This window comes from Mustela erminea, chromosome X (assembly GCF_009829155.1).
Source record: "Mustela erminea isolate mMusErm1 chromosome X, mMusErm1.Pri, whole genome shotgun sequence".
NCBI classification, from domain to species: Eukaryota; Metazoa; Chordata; class Mammalia; order Carnivora; family Mustelidae; genus Mustela; species Mustela erminea.
Window position 1 is genome coordinate 28,308,750 of NC_045635.1, and position 13,741 is coordinate 28,322,490.

The 13,741-nt window shown below is 36.1% G+C and overlaps 1 protein-coding gene across 5 annotated transcripts in view; it reads right to left on the reverse strand.

The window, feature by feature from the left end:
- The window catches only part of DMD (dystrophin), a 2,094,983-nt gene that overhangs the window by 1,689,845 nt on the left and 391,397 nt on the right, over positions 1-13,741 (reverse strand). For all 5 annotated transcript variants that reach the window (XM_032330377.1, XM_032330378.1, XM_032330375.1 and 2 more), the window contains exon 4: positions 13,101-13,178. In XM_032330377.1, the coding sequence (XP_032186268.1) occupies positions 13,101-13,178 (78 nt within the window). The remainder of the gene's footprint in view (positions 1-13,100; positions 13,179-13,741) is intronic.

Sequence of the window (13,741 nt, forward strand, 5' to 3'; positions counted from 1 at the left end):
TTATTTCCACAGTTTGGTGACCGTGGCCATTGCTGCTATAAACATTGGGGTACAGATTTTATTTTTTAATGGTATGAAAATTGGCAGAAACTTTTGAAATGCAGTTTTATTTATTTTTTGCTAATGCATTTTTTGTTTTATTTTTTCTTATATTAAGTTCAATTAGCCAACATATATCACATCACTAGTTTTTGATGTAGTGTTCACTGATTCATTAGTTGTGTGTAACACCCAGTGCTCATCACATCACGTGCCTTCTTAATACCCACTTTTTAAAAGCACATTTTGACCTAGATTGCATCCTAAGACTTAGTTCTAGGTACAGTACTTGCTATGAAGTTACTATCCCTACTTTCAATGATTAAGTTTTACATATTTAGTCATTCGTTAAATATTTTTCACCATCTCCTTACGCCACATGCTGAATGGTAAAGATGGAGACAGACTAAAAAACGGACTTGTATCAAATTGCCTAAAGACAACTGAAGTGAGTTCAAATTTCTCTATATTTGGATGTGTTTATGATCACAGTCATTTGTCACAAGGCAGTTCTTTTTAAAGGAACTATGTTTTTACTTGCTTATACACTGCCTCTTGGCAATGAAGATTTGAAGCAGCTAACTTTTAAAAACCCCATAATGTAAAGAAAATAGAAACATTAAAGGGGTAAAGGAAAATTAAAACAAACATATCAAAGTAGGTATTTCAATGCAGGCAGTGTCATTGATCATAAAATAGAGGACTGAACTTTTTTGCCAAGTAGCTCCTACAGCTCAACTCAGCAAAATTTCTTTTTCCTTTTTTTTTTTTAAAGATTTTATTTATTTATTTGACAGAGAGAGAGAGGAGAAGCAGGCTCCCTGCTGAGCAGAGAACTTGATGCGGGACTCGATCCCAGGACCCTGAGATCATGACCTGAGCCGAAGGCAGCGGCTTAACCCAATGGGGCACCCAGGCGCCCCAACTCAGCAAAATTTCTTATACGGAATATTATATACTAGAAGGCATCAGTTGAGAAAATGAACTCTGTCCGCAGTAATAATTTCACAACATAGGATAAAATATGTATATACTTTCAATGTGATATTATCAAACTTGAATTTTTATAAATATAATATATCTTACACCCAACAATATAGAATGTTACTTTAATGAAAGCAGAACCCTATATAGCCATAGCTTTCTAACCTTGAACCATGTATACCGATTTCAAGGAAAAAATTTGGCAATAGCAACTCTGAAAACTTTCAAGTTACATGACTAACATTCATTATAATAAGAAGAAATTTTAAATTATAATACATTTTGAAGCCATATTATCATTATCACAAAATTATCTCAGTAAATGGCTACCTCAATTTCGAGTTTAATATGCAATAAAAAATACTATTCTACCTTGAGGCAAGAAATGCACTGGTCAGGGGGAATATAACCAATTCACCTTATGAAATTATTTTAATTGAGAATTAGCTTCATTTTTAAGAGTAGTAATTTCACATTGATGAATTTCAAATTTATAGTATATGCTTGTATATAATTTCTATATTCTATAAAAGAACATTCTGAAATATGTACAACCATTTCTATTAGTACATTTCACATTTCGGAGATGATGAAGTGGACCCTGGAATCATTTGGCAAAAATCCTGGAGTTAGTGACAGGGTTAAAGGATAGACTTCTCCTGGATCCTCAGAATAAATATAAGGTGCAGACATAGTACAGTCCTATTTTGTGGATTGAAAATTCGGTGTAAGAACTAATACTTGTCTAACATAAATTAACTTAAAATTTTGGAATTTATATCTGAACACTGGATTTTATGATAATACATAGAGTCAGTTTATAGTCAGTGAAAGATATTATGTTCTGACACACTCCAAAATATGTATTATACGGCTATTTAAGTCTCTGAATACTTAAAGAACACATAAAATACTAGCTTTAAAGAATACTTTAGAAACCTCTTTATCTAAGATCATATGCCAGGAATAGTGAATACCACATCATTTTTCAGATCAGTGACATTTGATAAGCATTCACTCTAACTCAGTGACAATTTTCAATGATGTGATTAAGTGAATATCTGAACATAGCTGACGTTTGAATTTTCAACATAGGCTTTTAAATACTCACTTTGGATTTGTGCTATAAATGTAAAAAAAATGATCTTATTTGTTTTGTGCTACTTCACATTTATACTGCTTGAACATTTGAAGTTACTTGGTAAGAATTTGCCGCTTTTTCATAGACAGTTGATGAGAATGGTGTACGGAACAATAAGTATGAGATCTACAGCTGTGTCAGCTAATATTAAATAATACTAAATCAAAAAGTCCTGGTATACTGTATGCACAGGATGTATTACAACACTACATTTCTTGTATGAATATTTAAAATAAAGATGGAGTGTATTCTATGACTTCAAAGAGGTACTGAGATCCATAAAATGTAAACATGGAAATCTTGGGGGTGCCTGGGTGGCTCGGTCAGTTAAGTGTCTCTTGGTTTTGGCTAAGGTCACAATCTCAGGGTCCTGAGATTGAGTCCCTGCTTATCACTCTTCCTCTGCTCCTCCCTGCTCTCTCTCTGTCTCCTTCTCTTTCCAATAAATAAATAAAAAATCTTTTAAAAAGCACATGGAAATCTAGGGATGGAAGAAGCGAAAACAAACTGGAATTAGCCAATTAATGGAAGACAGATATCATAATGTATGCAGAGCGCAGTTTGAAATACCACGGACAGTTAAATCTCCCTACTAGATCTTCAATGGCTAAATTCCTTTAATAGTGAAAATATAGCCATCAGGGAGATTCAAATTAAAACCACATTGAGATATCACCTTACACCAGTTAGAATGGCCAAAATTAGAAAGACAGGAAACAACATGTGTTGGAGAGGATGTGGAGAAAGGGGAACCCTCTTACACTGTTGGTGGGAATGCAAGTTGGTGCAGCCACTTTGGAGAACAGTGTGGAGATTCCTCAAGAAATTAAAAATAGAGCTTCCCTATGACCCTGCAATTACACTACTGGGTATTTACCCCAAAGATACAGATGTAGTGAAAAGAAGGGCCTTCTGTACCCCAATGTTCATAGCAGCAATGGCCATGGTCACCAAACTGTGGAAAGAACCAAGATGCCCTTCAACGGACGAATGGTTAAGGAAGATGTGATCCATATACACTATGGAGTATTATGCCTCCATCAGAAAGGACGAATACCCAACTTTTGTAGCAACATGGACGGGACTGGAAGAGATTATGCTGAGTGAAATAAGTCAAGCAGAGAGAGTCAATTATCATATGGTTTCACTTATTTGTGGAGCATAAGAAATACAGAGGACATGGGGAGATGGAGAGGAGAAGGGAGTTGAGGGAAATTGGAAGGGGAGGTGAACCATGAGAGACTATGGACTCTGAAAAACAATCTGAGGGTTTTGAAGGGGCGGGGGGTGGGAGGTTGGTGGAACCAGGTGGTGGGTATTAGGGAGGGCACGGATTGCATGGAGCACTTGGTGTGGTGCAAAAACAATGAATATTGTTATGCTGAAAAGAAATAAAAAATGTAAAAAATAAAAAATAAAAAACAAAACAAAAAAACAGTGAAAAAATATCATTCATTATTCAATTTGACACAAAATGATGAAAACATCAAGTCTCTGGTAGAGGAAACTCACTGACTGGAACTTACTTATATCTAAGGAGGTAAAAAATCTATCAAGAAACAAATTGAAATGACCCATCAAATATCTCTTTTCATTTGAGAGAAAATGTGGTTAAAGACCCACAGAACTGAATTCAGAATGTCTGGTGGAGACTGCCACAAACAAAAGTGTCTCGAGAAGGGTAAAGGAATGGTATAATAGCAATATGAGAGATGTTTCCATTACCTGTGATTTGCTTTATCTAACTTCAACAAGTAGCAAGGAAATGCAAGCTGTGGCTGTATTTTATATCTTGAGCTGGTGTGTAGACAAGCTTAACCACTTGATACAGTCAGACTCTATTTCACAGGATTTTGTACTTTCTTTTGTTTGCTTTTTTAAACCATGGCCAGCTTTATTACAAATGAGCTTTGCTCTCAGCAAATATTGTAATAAAGGTATCACTGCACTTGGAAGTAATTTATTCTCAATAAGTCGTTTTGAAAATAAATTATTGATAGCAGAAATAACTTCATGCTAAAACAGCCACTACAGAGAATGCAAATCAGAACATAAATGTGGTATCAGAGCCCTACAGAGCTAAGCTGTGAGTGCCATTTGAGTGAGGATAGCAAATTAGGCATCAGGACAGAGAAGGGAAGGGAAACTGAGGCATGGAGTCAAATTGAGGTGCTAGTTGAGAACAAGGAAATGTGTGGAAACAGGTCGTTTATGGCAGAAGAATAGGCCAAATCTTAGGTGTGAGGATGGAGTTATAGAATTGTTAAGTCCCTAATGATTTTCTATCAGCAATTGTCAATTTCTTAAAGTTTGGATGAACTTATCACTGGTGCCATTAGACTCAGAATCCTTTGTGAAAGATTGGTCTTGTTTAATTTTATGATTTCTTAACTTCCAACCAACTGAGCTACCCAGGCATCTTAACTTCTCTTGGCTACTGGTTAAGGTTGTCTATATTCCATTTTGTTAATTCTCATAATTTATCATTTTAAATAGAATCTAATCTAATTTAATTCCTTTTTATGATCAACATATAGCTCTGTGTAGATTTTCGGTTTCTGTATCTCTTAAACTTGTGTTTAAAATTTCCTTTCTGTGTTTATGTCACATATATTTGCTTCCTCCCTCCTTTTCCTGATTAAATTTATGAGATTAGTCTATTTTATTACTTTATTACAAAGAACTAGTTCTGAAATTTATCTAGTGTTTCCTCTTTCTGACTTATTTATTTCTTCATTTATCTTTTATTTTCTACTTTCCTTAGGGCATTTTTTTCTTTTTGTAGCATTTATGGTTGAAATCTTGAATTAATTTAATCTTTTTTTTAATGAAATTAAAAGCAAAGACACAAATTGAACCTCTGAGTAAACCTAGGTCATTTCTCATGGAATGTTTTTCCTACACAAATGTAGATTTATACTCTTGATTCCTTATACAAAACATTTTCTTAAATTAATCAAATTGAATTTTTAGAAGTATTATTAATTTCTAGTATTGCATTATTATCATCAGAGTATATACTTTATAAGCTCTTCTTTTTAAGTACTTGACACTCTTACAGCATCCTAATATATTGTCCATATTTGTACATAGGGCAGGAATATTTTTTATGTATTTATCTTTTCCTATGCCTTCGGTAAGTTTGTGCAGCAGAGCAGAAATAAGAAATAACTCATAGTCTGTTTTCCTTTTCTGGCTCTGATGTTCCCCAGAAGCATGGGAAAAGATACGATATAAGCTGCTTCCAAACTTAGCCAGAAACCGTCTCTGCTCTCTGTCAGCAAATAGAGGTGGTATGCTTTGAAAAATGAATGGCTTCCTGGTACACCCAGCAAGGTTCAACCCTAGGCAACATAAAGACTCAGTACAGACATTCTCAAGTCCACATTTGACCAGAAAATAGAGAATACTTGGAGTGTTGGTTATTCTCTGCCCTCTCCCCAATCCTTCACCCCTTCTGTGTATTAGATGACTCATCTAGTTTAAAATGACTTTAACACCTAGGATCTCTCACCTTCTGGCTTCTGGTTGAGCTTGAGCAATGAATAGCGTTGGCAGGATACTGGAGAATCAAATAGAGAGACCAAGGTATCAATCTTCTCCCAACTCCCCCAGCAGGCCAAGATTTGGGAGTAACTTCATTTTTTAGATACATACATCACAGTTGCTCACCAGTGGCCCCTCTCACAAGGCTGGAGCTTTCACTGGTTTAAGGTAAGAGCTCTCTCCCTTTTGTCTCTTTAGTTTAGGAATAAATGCTATTAACTTGCTAGTCCCTACATGCTTCACCATTTGTTGTTAGTCCCTTTAACTCTCTTCACATTTCTGTATCTATTCCCTTCATTACAGTCTCTTCAGCTTTGTCTTTGTGGGCTTTCTGTTTCATACCAGAACTGTTAATGAGACACTTGGTTTCACCAGAAGACTTGCGCTTCGGTGGTGAATCTATCAGTGACTACCTCAATAGACTGAAGATGAATGCCTTTTCTCCTGCCTATAAAAGGCACCACATTGGTCTACAGATCTCTGGCCATTCCTAGGGGTAGGGAAGAGCATTCCTAATAATGACAAAGAATTTTCTGAATGCTGGTTTGAGAGCTCAGATTTGGATTTAGGGAATTTAAATTAAATTATAAACTATTGCTTTTCCTGCAAATCCAACTTTATGGGGCAGAAGGTTTATACATAATGCTCATATATTTTATAGAATCATCTGTGCTTCGGGCTATCAATGGGAGGGAAATCGTTATTAAATCTACAGTTTACACTATCTGTATTCTCTCTCTCTATATATATATATTTTTTTTTTTCTTTCTGCTAAGTGTGTTCTAACCTGACAATGGCAAATTAAAGACTGAATAAAAATATACTTCTGAGCTTGCAGTCCAGTCCAGTGCTGTCACTGGGGGCGGAACCAACTCCAGCTCCCTGAGCTGCTTGGGAGGCTTGGGAGGGGCCAGGGGACTTCGGACATGGGAGAGCCTCAGGAGGCACAGGCCTGCGCTGGTCCCCGCAGTGCTCTGCAGGGCTACAAAAGGAGGGGGAACCTGTCCAGAATCCCTGCAGGGCAGGAAACCTCAACACAGAAAAACTGCGATGAAAATGAAGGAATGCCTGAGAACCAAGGAAAGAGTACAAAGAACAGCTACAGGATGCGGGAAAACCAGAAGTAGCTTGTACTCTGGAAAACAAGGAAAAGTTAGAAAATGAGAGAAAGACTAATCACCAGGGAAAGGCAGGAAATGAGGAAATTGTAAAGGACAAGGAAAAGCCAGGGAGTGTGGCAAAACTGGAAGATGGAAAGCCAGTGAGTGAAGGAAAGACAGAGGGCAAGGCAAAGTCAAAAGAAGAAAACCCAGGCAGTGAGGGAAAGCAAAAGGAAGAGGGAAGGCGAGCCAGTGAGCCAAAGGCTGCAGGAAAGTTCCTAGCTGTGGATGGTGTACCCAGGAAGGCCAGAAGAAAAACCAACAAGGGGCTGGCTCCGTGCCACCAGGAATATAAGGTCATAGGATATGCATGTGAGGAATGAGGAGATGAGGAGAGAATTCGACGAAATGGTCAGGATGGAGGATAGGGTGAAGAAAACCAGACAGAAATGGGGAGGGGAGTTTATGGGTGCAAAGAGCTTTACAGGATCCCTTCCACCCAAGGGGTCCAAGAGAACTCAGGGGGTGGCTACAGGGCCCCACAAAAGGTCTTCAAAGACATTCCTTTTGTGTAGTGCCCCTGGCAGCATTTGTCAGGCCCTGTGCTTTAACCTTATGCTAATAGTTTGCTTTAGCTGTCACTTTTGTTAGCAGCATTTCAACCCAACTAGAGTACTCGATCAGTAGGGGATTTTTCACCCACGTGCATTGCACAGACGTTCTAATTCTTGGAAAAATAAAGTAGCTTATAATATTAAAAAAAAATTATTTCCATTACATTTTCTTTGTGGTTTTAGTAGTATTTCTATTATGCAGTAAGTTGTAAAATGTTTCATTTTATTTTTTCAAAGATATATTTATTTTGGAGAGAGGGAGAGAGAGTGAGGGAGAGAGGCAGAGGAAGAGGGAGAGAGAGTCTTAAGCAGAGTGCAGAGCCCACCCTGGGGCTCCATCTCAGGGACCAGAAATCATAACCTGAGCCAAAACCAAGAGTCAGATGCTTAACTGACTGCGCCCGCTCAGGTGCTCCTGTATCATATTTTAATTACTGATTGTAACTTTCCTGGATAAAAATGTACTCTTTTTAAATACTTTTAAGTTTTTCTGTGTTATTATTTAACTTCTTCTCTAATCTTAAAAGAATGTATTTTATTAGCAGTTCAATATATAGTAGCACCTTGAGTTTCAGTTATTGCCATCTCCTTCAGCACAAAGTTCAAAGCCTAACCATGTCTTCCCATGTTTTCCCTTCTCCCTTCTTGTCTTCCCTTCTTTTATGGCTTTTCTGTTTTATTGCCAGAATTTCTTCTGGTCTTATATTGAAAACTGTGAAATTAATAATTATAATACATATATAGGAAAGCCAACATATGCAAGAAACCCACCCTGCTACCTCTCTGATCCCCTGCTCGCCTGTGTTTTCTCCACATTCAGTCCTGTCTTGTGAGTTCTATTTGCAAACATTTTCTCTCTCTCTCTCTCTCTCTCTCTCTCTCTCATCAAGATCTTTCTGTTCCTCTGCCTGGACCATTTTCCTATAGAAAATACCATGGCTCACTCCCTCTCTTCTTTCCAGGCTTTAACTGTATCACAGCTTAACTGAGAGTTCTTCCCATACCTCCTATTCTGTTTATGATTTATTCGTTCATTTGGCTATCACTACATCCTAAATGTTTAATGTCCCCTGGTATGTGACTGTAAATTCTATGGCATAAAGGGTTGTGTCTGTTCTGATCACTGACTACAGTGTTCCTACCACCTAGGATACAATCGAACACATTAAAGACATTCAATAAATAATGTGCTGAATGTAAATATACTAAGATTGTTTAGAGTATGATTTCTCAAAATCTCCAATCAAGGCCTTCTTTCTACAGTTGATTCTAAATTTAGGAATCTGTGATTTTTAAAAGGAAATTTGAAATAGTCCTATCTATTATTTTATTTAATATGCCATTTTATGGATATCCTGCCCGAGGCTCATTTATTAATCTAATATAGAATACCTAAGCCCATCTTTAAGGGGAAAAAATCCTGCTCTTGAACATTCTCTTGATTTAATTGTATGTTTACTCTTTATGGTAATAATCAGACTAATAAACACATTTCCTTGAAATCTTTTCCATTTCTTTTGTACTCTCTTCTGTTACAAAATAACTGAGAAGTATAAAATGATAATAAATTTACCTTTGAACATTTATATTCTGTGTCTTTTAGCCTGGGGCTACTTCAAGTAAAGGTTATTTCACTCTGGGTTTTGGTTTCCACTTGAAAATGTTTTACTTGAGATTCTACCCTTTCATACAGAGACTTCAATTTTACGCCAGTCCCTATGAAGGCCCTTGGCTGGATGGGAGCATTGTGGAAATCTGCTCTTTAAGGGCTCCTCTAAAAAGCCCTCATTTCAGGGTCTTTGGCTGCTCAAACAATGGGAGGTTCTCAAGGTTTTGTATTTTCAGAAAGAAATATGACCATCTGAGAAAAGACCTATAAAATGCATTAATCACATTCTAATTTTATATACTTACTTATCACATTTCATTAAACAATTTCATGAGAAAATACAGGGTGTCTTGTCAGACTGATAAATAGGCCATTGTTTGGCATTTGGGAGGTTGTAAGGTTAGGTTTACTTTACCTTTATAGGTTCCTCTGTTTTTTAAACCTTTTTAAAAACAGGAATTGAAGTAAAACATACATAAGAGAAAGTATACTCGAGTGTAGACCTTGAAAATTTTTCTCAGAGCAAATGCTCCTGTGTAACAAGCACCAGGTCAAAATATGCAGTATTTTTGACACCTGAGAAGATTCACTCATGCATTTTACTGTTTCAGTCCTTCCAAAATGTAACCACTCTTCTGACTTTTAAACCCATGGTACAAGTTTGCCTGTTTTTGAAATCTAATTAAAAGAAATCATAGTAGGTACACTTTTGTGTCTCACTTCTTTGGCTCAAATCTCTTTCAGGGGATTGACATCCCATGTATTGTATATAGCTATCATTTGTCTATTTTCACCACTTTATAATATGCTATCATGTGAATATACTACAGTCATTTCCAGTTTGGGCTACTACAAATTAAGCTGCTATGAACATTCTCTCTCTTTCTCTCTCCACATACACATACACACACACAACACAGATACATACATGCATAGAAATGACAATTCTATCCCTCAATACAAAACTATTGGGTTATAAGAATTATGCAGTTTTTCATTTAGTATATAATGCCAAACTTTTAATAGTTGTCTGAAATACATTTCTACCAGTTAGGAGTTCAAGTTTTTCCAAATCCTCACCCTCAGCATTATTCGCCCTTCTAATTTCAACCATTTTTATAAATTTGTATTGGTTTCTTATTGCATTTTTTAACTTGAATTTCCCTATTTACTGCTAAGGTTGCATATTTTTTTTTACATTATTCTTTAATTTTTGAACATCCTCTTTTGTGAAGTTCCTGTTCAAATATTCTGCCCATTTTTTTGCTCATTCTGCAAAACCTAAAATTATCTTTTTATTAAGATTTTATTTACTTGAGAGGGAGAGAGTGAGACACAGAGCACAAGAACGGGGAGGGTCAGAGGAAGAAGCAGACTCCCTGTTGAGCAGGGAGGTGGATGCGGGACTTGATCCTGGGACTCCAGGATCATGAAATGAGCCGAAGGCAGTCACTTAACAAACTGAGACATCAAGGTGCCCGCATAACCTAAAATCATTAAAAATAAATAAACTATAGAGGAAAATCATAGGAGAAATCTGGAATGCTCAATAGTATAAAGTTATCAATTCTTCACAAACTGATCTATAAATTTAACTCACTATTGATCACATTCCAAACAGGATTTATATGGAAATTTGAAAGATGATGGGGGAAATAAAGAGAGAAATGCAATGGATCAGTATAACCAAGAAAACACAGAACAAGAAAAAAAGGGGAACCTGGTTTACCAGATACAAGGATTTATAAAATTGCAGTAATCCATAGGGCATGGTATTTGTGCATGTATAAAAAAAGAGGAAAATGCAACTGAACTAAAGTCCAAAAACAGAACAATATTTGTACTGAGAAATTTTTATGACATACTAGTATTAGAGAGCAATGAGTAAGTAACATTCTTTTTAATAAATGGTGTTGTGACAATTAGATTCCAAATGAAAAAAAAAAAAAAGAAAGAAAGAAAAGAACCTGGATCTTAACCCATTCCTCATGCCAAATTCAATAATAAATTCCAGGTAAATATAGATTCAAATTCAAATGATAGAACAAAGAAGCCTATATAGATGAAAATAAAATATAACGACATAATGGTTTTGGGTAGGCAAGTATTTCTTTAAAAGGACACAACATTATAATGTGAACATTTATGAAAATGACCTGTACCAGAACGAAGAGTTTTGCTTTATCATTAAGTAAAAATATAATTCAAAGGCAGAAAATACCTTTGGAGTGCAAAAATGAAGGATTCATATCCAGAACATACAACTCATAATTTTGATGAAGTTCAAGTTAATTTTTCTCTTTTTGAATCATGCCTTTGGTTTCACCTCTAAGAAGAATTTTGTTATCCCAAAGTCGCAGAGATTTTCTTTTATGGCTTCTCTGTTTTATTGCCAGAATTCCTTCTGGTCTTATATTGAAAACTGTGAAATTAATAATATAAAATATACAGGAAAGCCAAAAATTCATAATAACCAGTATGTGGGGGCCTAAAACCTCTTATCAAACAAAATCTATGGCTCCATTAATCTACTATTTAAAAAAAAAGATCCAACAACTTATTGCTTAACATGGTATTTTTTTGGTGGAAAGAGATCAACTACATCAAATTTTCTTCTGTCTTCCTTGCTTTCATATTTTATAATGGAATATGGGAAACTGAAAAAGTTTTTTTTCATGTAAATTCTAATATATCTAAACAATACTCTTTTTTTAAAGGTCTTATTTATTTATTTGACACAGAGAGAGCACAAACAGGGGAGCTGCAGGCAGAGGGAGAGAAACACGTTTCTCGCTGAGCAGGAAGCCTGATGCAGGGCTCGATCCCAGCACCCTGGGATCATGACCTGAGCCAAAGGCAGCCAGCCACTTAGCCAACTTAGTCACCCAGGTGCCCCTTTAAACAATATTCTTAATTTATGTGATATTGATCTTGCGAAAGGATCAGACTAATATTGAGGCAAACATTTTATAGACCGTCTTATTCTGTCTGCAATTCGAAATTCTTCTTGAAAATTTGAAAATAAACAAACAGTTAATCACTTCAGAAAATAATTTAAAAGGTGTAATGTTTCTATAAAGCAATTTTTCATAGATTACATATGACAATAACCCTAAATTGATAAAATCAACCAAATGCTGCACAGTCTTCACTATCATTTTCCACCTGATGCCTTCTTGGTACCAGATGAGCTGAACAACATATACAGGAAAGCCAAGTACACATCATGACTCATCTATCACTGATGATGGTTATTGTAAGAGAATGTGAGCAATTTATTTGAATTTATCCTTGAAGAAGAGATGCAATATAATTAGGAAGCTACTAAGTGTCTGGTAAATGTATTGGTCTATTAGAAAGGTTGTAGGAAGCTGGTGAGAAAGGAGGGCTTCTCTAATACCATGGCAGAGGGGAGGAATCTCAAAGTCACTCTAAGGAGACCAAACTCCTTTCATCATCATACTTATTTAGGTATAATTGTTGACTTTCTAATGCCATACATATATTTTCATCTAGTTCAGCTAAATCAAACCTAGCAATAGAAAACAAATTTGCAGTTCTGTGAGTTGAAATAGTGATTGTTCTGTGTAACTTTCATACTTGGATGTGGTGTCTAATAAATGTTGCTTTAATTCAAACAAATTTTATCATCATCATGTCTGAGCATACTTGATACATAAAAAATAATAGTCAGCCTAGTAAAAGCCATTTGTTGCACAGAATACTTCTTTAAAAAACTGAGATTCGCCACTGGACTTCATCTATCCTCCAAATGTAACTGCAAGTAAAATCTGAAAACACCGCCAAGTGCCCTATCAGGTCTGAGTCATACCCTTCCCTGCCCCCTGGGACTGCATACATTTATTACCTGAGTCATTTTAGCCACCAACAGATGCACATGAACAAGAACACATACTCCAAAAAACACTACTTTGATTTAAGTTTACTTGATTTAAGTCTCAAGAGAACTTGAGAAGCTTTCCCTGCTTTGGGGGAGCCAAAGCCCTCACTCAAACATTAAGCATGCTGTCTCGTGGTATCCAGACTCTGACCAGGCCTCCACTTACATTATTTTTCTGCAAGACTCGCAGTGCCTTGTTGACATTGTTCAGGGCGTGAACTCTTGTGGATCCTTTTTCTTTTGGCTGAAAGCAAAATGAAACAATGTTTACTGCCCAGAAGAGAGGGACAATCTACCAGAAATGAAACATTTATATATTTCACTTCAAAGTTTGAATATTTTAAATGAGCATAGGCTGAGAGGCATTGATATAATATACTTAAGTGCTTTGGGTTAATTGTCCTTGTCATAGGACTTTCTTAGCATGAATCAACCACTCCTCAAGAAAAATGATAGCATTTTCTTTTCCTCAAAAAAAGCTATTTGGTTATCATCTCTTCATTCCACAGCCCAGTTGGGGATTATTGCCTGACCAGGAAAGAGAAAAAACATTGCAAAAGGACTTCTTAGTAAGGTAGTTAAGTGAGGTAATTTCCACACATTTAAGGAAAGTATAAAGGAGACTTGAGCATAGAATAATTATATAATGCCAAATAGGGTTAAAGGAAAACATTTCTGTCAACATTGCCTTAACTTGCCTTCATCACTGAAGCTCAAAACCTCAATTATCTTTTGTCCTCCAACCCTCACTCTCAACCCCCAGAGTCCCATCTCGTCCTATAATTTCTAAACTGACATTTACATAGT